The 14,831-nt window shown below is 39.1% G+C and overlaps 2 protein-coding genes and 1 long non-coding RNA gene across 14 annotated transcripts in view; 1 reads left to right on the top strand and 2 right to left on the bottom strand.

Moving 5' to 3' along the window:
- The window catches only part of DCX (doublecortin), a 398,585-nt gene that overhangs the window by 150,562 nt on the left and 233,192 nt on the right, over window positions 1-14,831 (top strand). The gene's annotated exons all lie outside the window — the stretch shown is intronic.
- On the bottom strand, window positions 1,046-1,589 carry SERTM2 (serine rich and transmembrane domain containing 2). The gene has a single exon (XM_086388068.1). The coding sequence runs from the start codon at window positions 1,444-1,446 to the stop codon at window positions 1,174-1,176; it is 273 nt and encodes a 90-aa protein (XP_086244194.1). The 5' UTR covers window positions 1,447-1,589; the 3' UTR covers window positions 1,046-1,173.
- On the bottom strand, window positions 2,111-8,750 carry LOC147340778 (uncharacterized). The gene is made up of 3 exons (XR_015159050.1): window positions 8,589-8,750; window positions 8,333-8,431; window positions 2,111-2,246 (listed from the first exon to the last, which is right to left on the bottom strand). It is a non-coding gene; the product is annotated as an uncharacterized LOC147340778 (long non-coding RNA).

A 14,831-nucleotide genomic window follows, 5' to 3' on the forward strand; every position in this document is an offset into this window, starting at 1 on the left:
AGGAGGAACATTTTCTGGGAAAGACAAATGTGACATTTGAGGACACTGATCTCAATAAAGATTTGTTGGAGGGTATTATTTAGTCCTTTTCTCTTTTGTCTGTTTTTCTTACACTCAGATCTAAGAGGAGTCTAGTGATGGCTGAATAGCTCTCAGATCATTTTTCAGAAAGAAAAACCTGGTACCCCAGGCTTGAGTGTTTTGTCCAAAGCCACAATCATTCAACAACAGAATACCAAGACTATTTCATTTCTGCTTTAAAGTACAGTTGAGTCTTCTTTGCCAAGGCCATCTTTAAACAAAGCTTAAATTTGAGTGCAACTCAATCATGGAGTGTGATGGGGAAGGAGAAAAGGGCAAAGAAGGTGCACGTATCATAAAATGTTCATTATCATAAGCATATTTTGACTTAATTTTCCCTTGGTTTGAGGGAAGCTCATTGTTCCAGATTTTTGTAATATATCTACCACTATCTGAGTTTTTAAAAGTCCAGTAATAGTAATAACACAGATATAAAATGCACATTTTCCCTCTCTAGATGAGTTTGTTCACTAGAAACTTACTTTTGCAAAATTGCTTTTAAAATTGAAACAGTGTCTTTAAAGACTCTGCTTTCATTTGGGACAAACCTGATAGCCATAGTTGATAAAATCACTGCTCTTTTGGGAAAGGGTTTGTGGTCCCTTCCATTAACCTCCAACATGAGTCAAGTTCATGTAACCAGAGGTGATTCTTTTGGGCCTAACTGCGAAGTTAAAACTTGTTCCTTTCTTGGGGTAACCTTTTTGAACAATCAATCCTTTCAAAGGCAAATTTTCCTTTTTCTTGGAGTTTCCAGGGTTGTGTTTGTTTGTTTTTTAAACAACAGCTGCATATGAATTTCTGTGATCTGAGGGTTGCTCAAGGCCCAGCCTCTCTTTGGTTACCATGGAAACCTACCTTCCCAAGCAGCTACCATTTCCTATATTCTTGGCAAGGAAGGAGTCAAACCTCTTAGATATCCCATAAGCAGAGTCAAGATAAAGAATAACACAAGGAAAGGAGGAACAACTTGTTAAGTGAACAACTTGTTGATTCCTTACACAGGAAGCTACATGTAATGAAGTCAGCTTTCCTGGACATCAACATACAAGGGTTCACTGAGATCCAGTAAAGCTCACTTTCATCCTGGCTTTAAGGAGTAGGAATCCGACTCTGCATCTCTACGTCTGTGAATTGAGGAACACTTTCTGTGCTCTCAGAGGTGATGGGTGAGATGACATGTTTGAGTCGAAGGAGCATCGTGAAGAGCAGGATGAGGAGAATGGCCAAGAGGCTCAGGAATAAGCCCACATACATATACAGGTTGGAATACTTATCTGAAGTAGTGTCAACCTCTGTTGCCAGGGTGGGAAAATGGGCCCGTCCAGTGAGATTTCCATGGTACTTGAAATGCACCTCCGTCATCACTCAAGACTTGAGTTAGTACCTATTTCTAGTTGATTTCTATTGCTCTTGAGGCATTCCACAGTCACTTAGACTGTCTCTGAATATGCTGGAGGTGTTCTAACAATCTCATACACAATCAAAGCAATCACAACCAGAGCCAAGTCAATATTGCATAAGCAAGAAAATTATATTCTAATTTGGCAGTTGCCACACCATCTCTATTTTCCAGCACAGCATCCCTCTCCCAAATAGTTTTTTTTTTTTTAATCAGAACTTCTTAACCACTTTCTTAAAATATAAATAAAATATTTTATTTTCCACAGTCCTACTCCTATAATGATTAAAATAAATATGGCAAAACTGCTTTATAATACTGGAATGAGAACAAGCATGTCTGAGTATTAAATCAGACTTTTTCTATCTTTTGGTGGAGGGAGAAAGCATTCTATTTTATCTACGGCTTATCTAATGTGTGCATTAATTATGTGAATTTAATTGGATTCTTCTGTGGGGAGATTTTCTAAAAGCTTTTGTATATTTCCAGCTCAGCATATCTGAGTTTTTTCCCTTCTTGTCTTTCTGAATCCCCCATAAGTATGGAGCTTGTAAGGTGTCTTCCCGATTGCCACAGCTTGAGGGTTGGAAGTCTAGAGAATGTAACTTTTCTACAGTTTTGTTGACATCCCTCACTGTAGGCTGGAGGGAAAGTGTTGTCAGACCTGGTAATTCTCAGATGGAGGAGGTCTCAGAGATGCTGACAGCAGTAGGTCTAGGCTCAGAAGATTTGACTCTTCAAATTCCTCAACAGATTTATTTTCCTGAAAATCAAAAACAAAAATAAAAGATTTGGGTATCTAAGAAAGAGAGATGGTGATTTCTTTTGAAATAAAAATTAACTGATATATTGCAAAATGGTTTTAGATGGGAAATTTAGTTTTAAAATGGTATCCTGAGTTTTTATCATTTTGAATGCTTTTTTTTCTAAGTGGTATACCTGTTACAAGGTTAAAGAAAAATTCCAGTCAGAGGACAGCAGCTAATAACTTGGCTAGAGTAGGACAGTGTTTTCTAAACTAACTGGTCATAAAATTCTGAAGTACTTATTAAAATATAGACCCTGAGTCCCAATCTGGACTTTCTGAATCATAATCTCCACAGTTGGGCCTGCTCACCACTCTAGAGAATCAGATTTTATTGGTCTTAGGTGGGGTCCAAGCACTGGTATTGTTAAAAAGTTCCCCAAATGGCTCTAAAGTACAGCCAGGACTGAAAACCACTGCTCTAGTTTAACCGAGAAAGCCTAGCACTGAAATGAAGATCTAAATCTAAGGATTTGTTTTTCAAACCCCAGGTCCCGGTGCCATGGGTCACTTTAACAAATTATGGAATTTTCAGGAATGCAGGCTTCCCCCAATTTTGTTTTTGTGTTCTCTGTCTCTCATTTAGGGCTGTGGGGTAAGAATACACCCCCGCCCCCAGTATTTGTAGATCAGAAGTAATTGAAAGGGTGTGTTTGTTCTGAGCAAGTAACTTCATCTTTCATTAATGGTAAAGATGGACTGTTGTCTTTATTGGCAAAAACATTCCAGTGTGTAAATAGGGTCAACTATTTGCTGTTGAAGGCTTCCAAAATAATTTAGCTTGTTTTTCCCAACATGAATTTTGAATATAGGTGACTAAAAAGAAAAATACAAAACATAAACTACCATCACCTGTTAAGCTTCCATGTGCAATAGTGGCAGAGAGCTGACAAGGTAGCCCAGTTCTGTCGCTTGTTAACATGCCCAAGGAGCATTAATAGAAATAGCTCCAACAATCACATTACTCTTCCTATAATCTTGATTTTTCCCCCAACCTAGGAGCACTTCAGCTTAAAGTTTATATTTACTAGCTCATGGTACTGTACTTTCTGTAATCTGCATGATTCTTAGCCTGCCTACCTATGGCCTCTATCACCTGTGCAGAACCACCTGGTTCACAGAAACAAGAGCAAAGGGACAGGGTATCTTTCTACTGTCTTTGGAGCTATAGGCTAGGAAACATTTTTTGCAATACTTAAAGGTACATCTATTTTGATTTCTGATTCACTAACAAGTGGAAAAGGTAATTACATAGATATCTTTTTGTTCCCTAAAAACACCAGCCCCAAAGGCAGTGGTTCATCTGAGTAGCTTGTTACAAATGCAGATTTCAAGGTCTGTTCTTGGGAGCTCTTTCTCCCCAGACCACTGGATTCTCGACCTTTCTTATTCTCCTAAATTCAGTTTTTCTCAAGAATGTCATGCATGAACCTCCTACGTTACTTAAAATGTAGACTCCTAGGCCCTTCACCAGGCCTATTGAGTTCTAATATTTTGGATCAAGGCCCAGGAATATGTATTCTAAGCACAAGATTTTCAGGTGATCCTTTGCATATCAAGCTTTGAGAGTTAACTATCAGTTTTTCTATCTAGATATCCCAGCTAAAGAACAAAGCTAAACTGTTCTGTTGGTTGTTTGGGAACCCTACTTTTAAAAACTATTTAAAAGAGTGTCACAGAAGGAATTGTGTCGCCAAAAAAGTCATGTTGAAGTCCTAACACCCAGTACCTGCAAATGTGACCTTATTTGTAAAAAAAAAAAAAAAAGGGGGGGGTCTTTGTAGATGTAGTCAAGTTCAAATGAGGTCATTAGGTTGGCCCTAAATCCAATATGACTGGTGTCCTCATAAGAAGAGAAAGCAGAGGTATACAGGGGGAACACAGAGGTAGAGACTGGAGTGATGCACCTACAAACCAGGGAGGGCCAAGGATTGCCAGTAAACACCAGAAGCCAGAAGAGTCAGCGAAGAATTTTACTCTACAGAGTGCAGAGAGAGCATGGCCCTGTTGATGCCTTGATTTCAGACTTCTAGCCTTCAGACCTAAGAGAATAAATTTCTGTTTTAAGCCACCTAGTTTGTAGTACTTTGTTTATAGCAGCCCTAGGAAACGAACAAATACACAGAGTGATCCCCCTGAGGCCCTAGGATTTTGGAACCTTTGGGGCAGTGTTTCTGAAGGAGGTTCCTTCATCAGAATCACCTGGAAGATTTGTCTTACAAATGCAGATTTCTAGGCCTTTCCCCTTGCTCTCTAGATCAGAGTCTCTCTGGATAGGACCCTGAAATCTATATTTGTGACAAGCTACCCATTCAGGGTTTCTAAGTACACTCTGCAAGGAATGGTTTCCAGTCCCTGCTGCCCATAGGGTCACTTACTAAACTTTTTGAAAATATGTCTATCTGGGGCCTTCCCTCAGAGGTTCTGATGCTGAAGGTTTGTGTGGGGGGAGGCCCAAACAGCTGTAGTACTTAAAGGTCCACATGTGGTTTTGATATGCAGCCAGGGCTGAGAAGCACCACTCTTCAAATAGAATGGAATGCCTGAGAGTCAGGACTGTGACAGTCCCCAGCAGCCCACATGGAGGCATACTTTTTTCACCTGGCCTCCAGAACACAAGTATTAGGAAAATCAACACTCACTGTTAGTGCCGTCCAAGTGGGAAAAGTCTCAATAGTAGTATACTGTCTTTTTAGTCTCCCATGGACCTCCAAGTACACATATTTGGATAAGTCAGACTCCCTGGTTAGGCACACTGTCGTCATGGGTGCCTCCAGGTTCTCTTTTATTTGTTTACTTAGTAACACCCATGAACAAATACCTGTGAACAAGAACCTACTGACTGTAAGATTGAGAATAATAATTTACATGATGCCTACCTATTCTCCTCCCTATCAAATTCAATATTCTGAATTTTGTTAATCATTACCTTGCTTTTATTTACACACACACCCCATGCCTAAACACTATGTTTTTTATTTATGTTTTTAACTTTATAAAAAAAAAAAAAGTGTCAAGCTATATGTCTTCTTTGTGTTGTGCTTTTTACTCTACATTGTATCACTATATGATTTATTTATAACTATTCTTATAGGATGAAAAAGGAATAAATATTTGGTAGTCCACATATTACCTTTTAACTTTATTCCATTCTCCTTAGCTTGGCATTCAAGGCTGTCCATGCCCTGGTCCTGGCTGACTTTAATTCCTTCCACTACCCTACTTTCCAATCAAGCTGTAATGCTCACTGACACCTATTTCCCTGCCTTCATGTTTTTGTTTGATCTGTTCCTTCTATCTTTGTATATATCTGCTTGGGGAAATGGTACCATTCTTCATAGTTCAGCTCATGAAACTGACCTTGATTTCTTATCAAATCCTAATTTCCACAGGCTCTCTATCCCTCCTAGAGAAGTTACATTCACCTAATATTGTAAGTATCTATTTTCTGTGTTTTTTTCCCAAGTTGTAATTTATAAACTCCTTGACGATCTTTTTCAACCTTCCATTCACTTCCCATGTGGCTTAGTGGCAAAAGAATCCGCCTGCCAATGCAGGAGACACAGGTTCAATCCCTGGGTCAGAAAGGTCCCCCAGAGGAGAAAATAGCAACCCACTTCAGTATTCTTGCCTGGAAAATTCCATGGACAGAGGAGCCTGGCAGGCTGCAGTCCATGGGGTCATAAAGAGTCAGACTTGACTGAGCATACATGCATGCACGTGGTCCCTTATGTAACCATGCTTACAATAGCTGCTCAATAATTACTGAATAAATGCATGGATATGACTGAAGAAATGCACTTAACACTGAAAATCTGGAGAGAAGCACGGTGTTATCTCTGTTTCAATACATAATAAAGGTTGGGGAAGTGCCTGAAACTCCCTTTTTATTTCCCTCCCCAACTCTTCTCTTACTGTGCAAAGAAGACTTAAATTTCTGAGTATAACCTAGAATTAAGGAATAATCATTTTTGGGGAGTTCCCTGGCAGTCTAGTGGTTAGGACTTGGCACTTTCACTGCTGTGGAGCTGGGTTCAATCCCTGGACAGGGAACTAAGATCCTGCAAGCTGTGTGCCACAACCAAAAAAAAAAAAGGAATAATCACTTTGTTAGAAACTTTGCTCTTGAATTATTTCAGTTCCATGATTTTAAAGGAAAACTACATGGAGTGGGTTTATGGCCTGAAGTTTTAGACAGTTCAGTTGTGTCTATAGATGCTTTTCATTAACAATTAATAATACTGCCTTTAAGACAATCAACCCTGAATTTTCCTTAAATCTAACTATTTATGAAATATTTATTAGAATTCTATGAAGCTTGAAGAATCTGTAGATAACAATACTCTCATATACAGTTTGTCAACTTCGTTAAACATTTCATTTGAGGGTTTTGAAAACTAACCATATATTTCTTAAAACCTCTGTGTCTGCAGAACACCAAACATCCTGTTCAATTCAGAGAGGTCTATCAGTTCAATTCCTTAAATCTGAAGGATTTTGAAATGAGTAGATGAAAAGTTAGATATGGGTGAAGGGGATCCTCTTTCTTAATCTGTTCCTATATCTGTGACAACTTCTCATAAAAGCTTTCCAAACAGGATCACCATAGCTCTCTTAGCTAACTATTGATGAGTTGCACAGACAATGTGATTGCTCTATTAAAAGGTCTGGACCATTTGGAAAGAAAAACAACCATGCAATTTCAAAAGAAGCCAAAATTATATTAATTCTAAAAAATCTGGTTATTTTGGAAAGACCTTTGTAAGATTATAGTATCCTACATTTTTTTCTGGAAAGATAATAAAATGAAAATCAGTCTCTAGTCTTTGTAAAAGTAATGGAAAGCTGATGAGGGATAAGGAGAGTGAGGAATAGGAAAATGGGAAAGGCATTAGTAAAAGAAGGGAGATGGAGGAAAGGGGAGAAGAAGGAAGGAAAAATGTGAGAAGGTGTGGGAAGTGCTGATAAGAGGTGGGAGAAAATGAGTGGTTAAGAGGCACAGATGAAGATAGGGTAGAAGGAAAACATTGGAAAAGAGAGGAAGGAAGGAAAGTGGGAGGGGAGATTGGGGGAAGGGAAAATGGAAAGAGATTAACTTAATAACTGGCCAATGTCCAACATTAGCCTGGACATCTGGTTTACTTCTAATGTAAATCAAAACACCTACAAGCAATGTGAATGTACCTCTGATTTTCTGATTGTATGTTTTGTCATTAACTTGGTACATAAAATTCTTGGCAAAAAAAAAAAATCATGATTTTGGTATGAACGTTGAAATGCCAAGTCTCCGATTATGTTCAACGTCAGCACACAAAAGCAAACCTCACAAAAGCAAAATAACATACATACCCAGACCATGAATTTTGCTCCTTAAAATGAGAAGGGAATGTGAAGCTTTGCCCATCCATCAACATGGGAGAGGAATTCCTAGGGTGAAACTTATTTCTAATAAGAGAAACAAAGTTCTGTATATATTCAGACTGACACATTCAGCAAACCTTTGAGTGCAAACCAAGTACCAGGCCCCCTGTGAAGTGCTGGGGATATAGAGATGTGTAACCTCATCCCTGTTTTGGTCCTCAAGGAGCTCCCCATAGTTCCTTTTGCTTTTCTTTAATGTGATAAAGTTCTGAAATAATTGGCAATTCTATATTTTTCCAAATGACACCTGCTTATAGAATTTCAGAGCTGAAATCTCACCACATTGCTAAGGAAAATGATCAGTGAAACAACTCAGAAGAGAGTTTTGGCTCTTGCAATAGCTTTCAGGAATTAAAGCATTCTGTTCGCATTTACCTGCCCGGTGTGGGGGAGAAAAACTAAGGGGGTGGGAACTGTTAGAAAATCTAGTTCCACAGGAGCCTGTGAAAAAACAATTCCAGCCACAAGCGCTTCTTCAGTCGCTGAAGCCATTAAGTAATAAGCGTTTCAAGTGAGAGCTGCTGTTATCTTCCGAGGCAGACAGAGCCGGTTTGTCACACCTGCAGATAAATAACCGCCTTTTCACCATAAATAACATCATAATATTTCCAAGTCTCTCTTACCTTTCTCGTGGCTCATGGGATGAATGGGGCTGGTCTTTTAAGGATCCCTTTTGAAGCTTACACCGACGGGCAAGTTGTTCAGGAATATCTCTGGAATATCTGGAAAATAGAAAGAAAGCCTTGTTTTGCCAGAGAAACAGGACTATGTTCATGCAAAATACGCTTTCTCTTTCATCCTCCTGAAGAGTCAGCTCTTCCCAGCGCAAAAGAGAAAAGCAACCTCTATCAGTGACTTAAAACGCCGGTTGCCACTTACAGCTTCAGAGCGCAGTTTCAGATGCCTGCTCCTTGTAAACCCCGAACAGCCAAGAGAATTGTCCCTTTGGATGTGTATATACCATCCGGAACACTTGAATGGAAGCAGCCTGAATAGTTAAGTTCCCAGTTCCTCTTTTGCAGGCAACAGTTTGGAGAGTGCGGGAAAGGTAGTGAATCAGCTCTGCTTTGCCTTAGCGGCTGGGAGCCTCAGAGGGAGGAGATAAGAGAGAAGCTCAGAAGCAAAGTTTGTCTAAGCCTTCCACTTTAACCCCTTCGAGGTTTCTTCATGAATCTGTAAGGTTAGCGAAGACTCCCTGTTTTTGTAAAAGCCTCTTCATAGAACATTTAAGGAAATAAGATCTCCTGCTCAAGACTTTTTTCATCTTAGGTTTTATAGTAATTAATATATGTGTAGAATTAAAACCAAACATGCCAGGATGTAGTGATATTTAAATAATTCCATCTTTATAAACAGTATGTGTGCATATATATTTCCCCAGGTTTGGGAAACGTTTTTTTTTTGTTTGTTTGTTTGTTTGTTTGTTTGTTTTAGGAACCAACTGAATTCTTTTATTTTGAAGTTTTTGTGGAGATTTAACATCAGTCTTGGAATCTAGGTCTGAGTTTCTAATGGGGGGGGGGTCCTAAGCTTTAAGTAGAATATCTTTAAATGAGGCATATTTATCCCAGGTATATGTGCCATTATAAGTGATTCATCCAACTGTAGTTTAAGTGCCATTACTGTGTTTTATATGGGACTTCCCAGGTGGCACTAGTGATAAAGAAACAGCCTGCCGATGCAGGAGACATAAGAGATATGGGTTCGATCCCTGGGTTGGGAAGCTCCCTTGGAGGGGGGCATGGCAACCCACTCCAGTAATCTTGCCTCAAGAATCCCATGGACTGAGAAGCCTAGCAGGCTACAGTCGATAGGGTTGCACAGAGTCAGACACGACTGAAGCCACTTAGCACGCATGCACATGTTTTATGTATTGTGGCAAGAGAAAGGAGATTAACATTTCTTGAGTGCTTACTCCATGTCAAGCATTTAATGTAGAGAATTTCATTTAATCCTTGCAACAAGTCTGTAGTTTGGATATTATTATTCTCATTTTACAAATAAGAAAACCAAGGCTTAGAGATGAAGTATATCACATAGTTTAATAAGCTTGGAGCCAGTATTTGAAAACAAGGAGCGCTATCCCAAAGTCTCTGCTCTTTTCTCTGTAGCAGTAGTTCTGAACCTTTGGTGGGTGTTCGACTGCTTTGAGAACTTAATGAAAGCTATGGATTGTCCACTTTCTTAGAAATAGGCATATAATTTCTGTGCTCCATGGCCTCCTGGTTAAGAACAGCTGAATGTCCTCATGTCACTTTTCTAATATTATAGCGATATTAGTGCCTTGTTCATCCAAAAACTCATGGTCATCAACAATTTTTATTATGGAATTAATAATAATAGTATATAATAATAATGTGGACTTCCTTGGTGGCTCAGACAGTAAAGAATCTGCCTGCAATGCATGCAGGAGACCCAGGTTTGATCCCCAGGTCTGGAAGATCCCCTGGTGAAGGGAATAGCTACCCTCTCCAGTATTCTTCCCTGAAAAATTCCATGGACATAAGAGTCTGGCAGGTTACAGTCCATGGGGTTGCAAAGAGATGGACAAGACTGAGCAACTAACACTTTCAATTTCATAATAATAATAGCATAATAATGTATAATACCAATTTTTAAGAAATTACTGCAGTGCTTTTTCCTTTTCCCCAAATTCTCTTTAACAAATCTTGCATCTTTTATCTTTTCATTTCCCTCATTCTAGCACTTACAATGGGTTAAGACTCTCCTTGAAATCACCAGCATAGTCTAATACCTTGTGGAGTAGGAAAACTGGAATATGGAAAACTGGAGTAGTATGCTCAAGATTCATGAAACTACAGGGTAAACATGAAGCATTTTTCGAGAGGATCAATTTTACTTGAAATTTCAGATAGGAAGAACATAGGCAATTTGAGTGATAATTTTCAAGATAGTTTATATAACAATGAAACCATATTGTGGAATAAAATCCAAATGTTGTATACACTTTTTTTTACCAAGCATGAGACTTCAGAGAAATATTGCACTTGCAGTGGTGCTTCATTGGGCTAGCCAGACTTCTCCAGGGATATACGTTCATTCTATTCTGCCATTTGGAATAATTTGGTGAACAAGTTTGAAGATCATGTTGTAATGAAATGATGATGGATTTTGAAATCAGATAGACCTAGGTTTCAGCCTCACCTTTAATCTGTATTTTCTGGGTTACCTTGAGATAGTCAATTAATTTCTTAGTTTTATTATTTTAAAGGAAGGGGAAAACTCTCTTCATGAGTATTAGAAGAGAAAACATCTCTAAAACTACATGGTAGATGCTCAGTAAAGAATGAAGTTACTTGAATATAACTGGAGATCATTAGAGATAGTCTAATGTTTCCTACCTAATTAGGAAAAAAAAAAGGCTTAGGTAAAAATAAAATAAAATTAAAAAAAAAAAAGAAAAAAAAAAGGCTTAGGTAACATGATATTAAAATTTAAATTTCCAGAAAGACATAGATGGCCTACAATAGATGGGAAATTCCAAAGCCAGATCATGATATATAGAATTTACAAAGGAAATGTTCCAGAACAGAGTCCAAGAAATTAAAAGAAGTCTCATTGTGGAGGAGAGTGGGGGGAAAACTTGTGAAAACACGTCTCTGAAGAGATCTGTTGGCAGGCTAAGACTCCACTCCACCTTCTACAGGAATGCTGGCATGGTGGAGGTATTACCTCCTTCACCTCAACAGTAGGGAGAGGGATTTCTCCAGACCACTCAGAGAGCTTGACATACGTTCTCTGCAGTAGAGGCCGAGAATTGGAGCTGCATATTCCGAGAAAGCGAACATGGTCATTGGCAGGAGGATAGGGTTGACTGTGTTGGGACTGGCCAGCATTCCAAGAATTTATCAGGCAAGGGATGTTTGAGGATTTCCTGGGAATCAATCAAAAGGGTGCCATGCTAGAGATAGGGAGAACAAATGTGGGGTCACACTGGACACAGTCTATTAGAACCACCTAGATGTAGAGAACCTAGCAAAAGAAAAAAAAAAAAAAGGCTGGAGATAACTGTTGGATTCCTAGGGGTGGAGGGAAGAGCTGTAAACTACCAACCTGGATATAAATTATAAACCCAGGTCTCCCAAATAGTATTGCTGAGTGATCCTCAGTCATGAGGACATTTGAAGAACCCAAAGAAGATCCAGAGACCTAGAGAGTAGGAAGCCATTTCTTCTACCAAAGAAGAAATGACCAATCCCTTTACCTCTTGTCCTTCTTCCTGCTTCCACCTTGGTGAGGGTCCAAATCAGAGCTGGCAAGTGGGAAGAGAAAGAAGAAAAGCTATCATCCCCCTCTTCAAAGGCAGATGGCCAACACCTATAGGCCTCAGTGTGGGGTGGGAGGGCAGACCTTATTTCTTAGTAAAACTTGAAGAGTTTGATTAATATCTTAGACTGAATATGTCCTGATTACTGAATCAAGACTGTGTTTTGTGATTTCGAGTGATTTTAAGACTGTTTATTCTTGAAGGAATGAACAGAAAAGTCATAGGCCTTGTCCAAGTTTCCATCCAAGGTCAGAGAAATTTTATACCAAAGGAGTATATTTTATTGGACATTGGGAGACAAAATAAAGTTGTGTTTTGATTCTATCATTAATTATACTTTAAAAAATGCTGGTTATAAACGTTAATTCATTCCTTCATTCAGTGAATATCTGAATGCCTATGTGTGAGGCATTGTGCTAAGAACAGGACATACTATGAAATGAAAAATAGTCCTTACCCTCAAATTGTTTATGATCTATGGCAGGGGTCAGCAAATGCTGAACTTTTTCCGTAAAGGGCCAGATAGTAAATATTTTAGGTTTTGAGGGACACTTAAGATCTCTGTTGCATATTCTTCTTTTTTAAAAAATCAATTCTATAAAAATGCAGAACCATTCTTGGGAGCTAAAAAGAGGTCACAGGTCATATTTAGCCCACAGGCCCTTGTTTGCTGGCTCCTAATGTGTGGAAGAAACAAATTTTTTAAAACCACCAATTATCATACATTTCTTATGTTTGAAGTTGTATTTAGGATCCTTGGGGAGGAGATACAGGAGAGCATTACCTAACTCTAGAGAACTGCGACTTCCTGGAAGTGGCAATATGGATTAGAGATCTGAAGGATGAGTAAGAATTGGTCAGGGTTACAGGAGGTGAGTGTTATTCAAGGCAGAGGGTGTTGCCTATCCAGAGGCACCAAAGCTTGACAGAGCTTAGTTCACTTTAGAAACTACAGAAGGGAAAACTGAATTTTACAGAGGTTAAATACTTTGTTCAATATCACACAACTAGTAAGTGATGGAGCTTAAAATCTTAACCCAGGTGTGCCTGAGTCTAAACCTATGCTCCTAACCACTGTATCATACTTCTGCCCTGGTACTAAAGCTGTTTCTATCTAAGATCCACTTCTTACTTTCTGCAAATCAGCAGCTCTTTCTGGCTCACTTCTGATTCCCCTGGGGGAAAAAATGTCAAAGTTCTAGAAGGGCTTGCAAGACCTTAAAAATAAAAAAGTGAATCGATAATGTTGGATTGTCATGATTAGAATTCTAATTCTCCCTTTTAAAAATAACCCTTTAACCCAGTAAAACCTAGCTCAAGCTACTCAAATTCAGAGCTTGCTTATTTCTTTTTTTACAAGAAGGATCCCCCCACCCCCAGCCTCAGCAGCCTCGGTAGCTAAGCTCTAGCACTATGATAATGTAATTTCTTACCTTCTTGTTATAGATTTATAATGAGATAATAGTACTCTCTGACTTGGATTACATATGGTGATTGGTCCAAGTACTGCTCCTATTTTCACCACTCATATTGATGACCTTGGCCAAATGAGTTTACTAAGTACAGATTAAATCTGTCAATGTTTTAAATTGATTATTTGGTGGATTTTTATTTTCCCCATGGTTTGGAAAGCTAGGTTAGCCATGTAGCAGCTACCCCTTGGAAATGCTCACCTTAAAGTCTGCCATGCATGTATATTTCACATCATACTCTTATGGTACACCTTAAACATATATATATATATGTATATGTATATTTATTTATAAACTTATATGGCTGTTGTTTTTCAGTTGCTAAGTCATGTCCAACTCTTTGTGACCCCATGAACTACAGCACGCCAGGCTTCCCTGTACTCACTATCTCCCTGACTTTGCTCAAACTCATGTCCTTGGAGTCAGTGATGCCATCCAACCATCTCATCCTTTGTTGACTTCTCCTCTTGCTCTCAATCTTTCCCAGCATCAGGGTCTTTTCCAATGAATTGGCTCCTTCCATCATGGCCAAAGTGTTGGAGCTTCAGCTTCAGCACCAGTCCTTCCAATGAATATTCAGGGTTGATTTCCTTTAGGATTGACTGGTTTGATCTCCTTGCAGTCCAAGGGACTCTCAAGAGTCCTCTCCAAAACCACAGTTTGAAAGAAACAATTCTTCAGTGCTCAGCCTTCTTTAGGGTCCAGCTCCCACAGCCATACATGACTACTGGAAAAACCAAAGCTTTGACTATACAGACCTTTGTCAGCAAAGTAATATCTCTGCTCTTTAACACACTGTCTAGGTTTGTCATAGCTTTGCTTCCAAGGAACAAGTGTCTTTTAATTTCATGGCAGCAGTCACCATCTGCATTGATTTTGGAGCCCAAGAAAATAAAATCTGAGACTGTTTCCAGGTTTTCCCCCATCTATTTGCCATGAAGTGATAGGAGCAGATGTCATGATCTTTGTTTTTTGAATGATATATTGGTGCTTATACATACACACACACACACACACACACACACACACACACACACACACACACACATTGGGGCTTCCCTGGTGGCTCAGATGGTAAAGAATCTGCCTACAATGCAAGAGACCTGAGTTCTATCCCTAGAAAATCCCCTGGAGAAGAAAATTGCTACCCGCTCCTGTATTCTTGCCTGGAGAATTCCATGGACAGAAGAGCCTGGCAGGCTACAGTCCATGGAGTCACAAAGAATCGGACACAACTTAGAGACTAACACACACACACACACACACACATGTATTTCACATTGTACACCTTACACTTCACATGTTATGTATCAGTCTGTTGTTGTTCAGTCGCTAAATCATGTCTAACTCTTTGCAACCTCA

The sequence above is a fragment of the Bos grunniens genome, chromosome X (assembly GCF_055505025.1).
Source record: "Bos grunniens cultivar Pamir isolate PY7600 chromosome X, Bosgru_T2T1.0, whole genome shotgun sequence".
Lineage (NCBI taxonomy): Eukaryota > Metazoa > Chordata > Mammalia > Artiodactyla > Bovidae > Bos > Bos grunniens.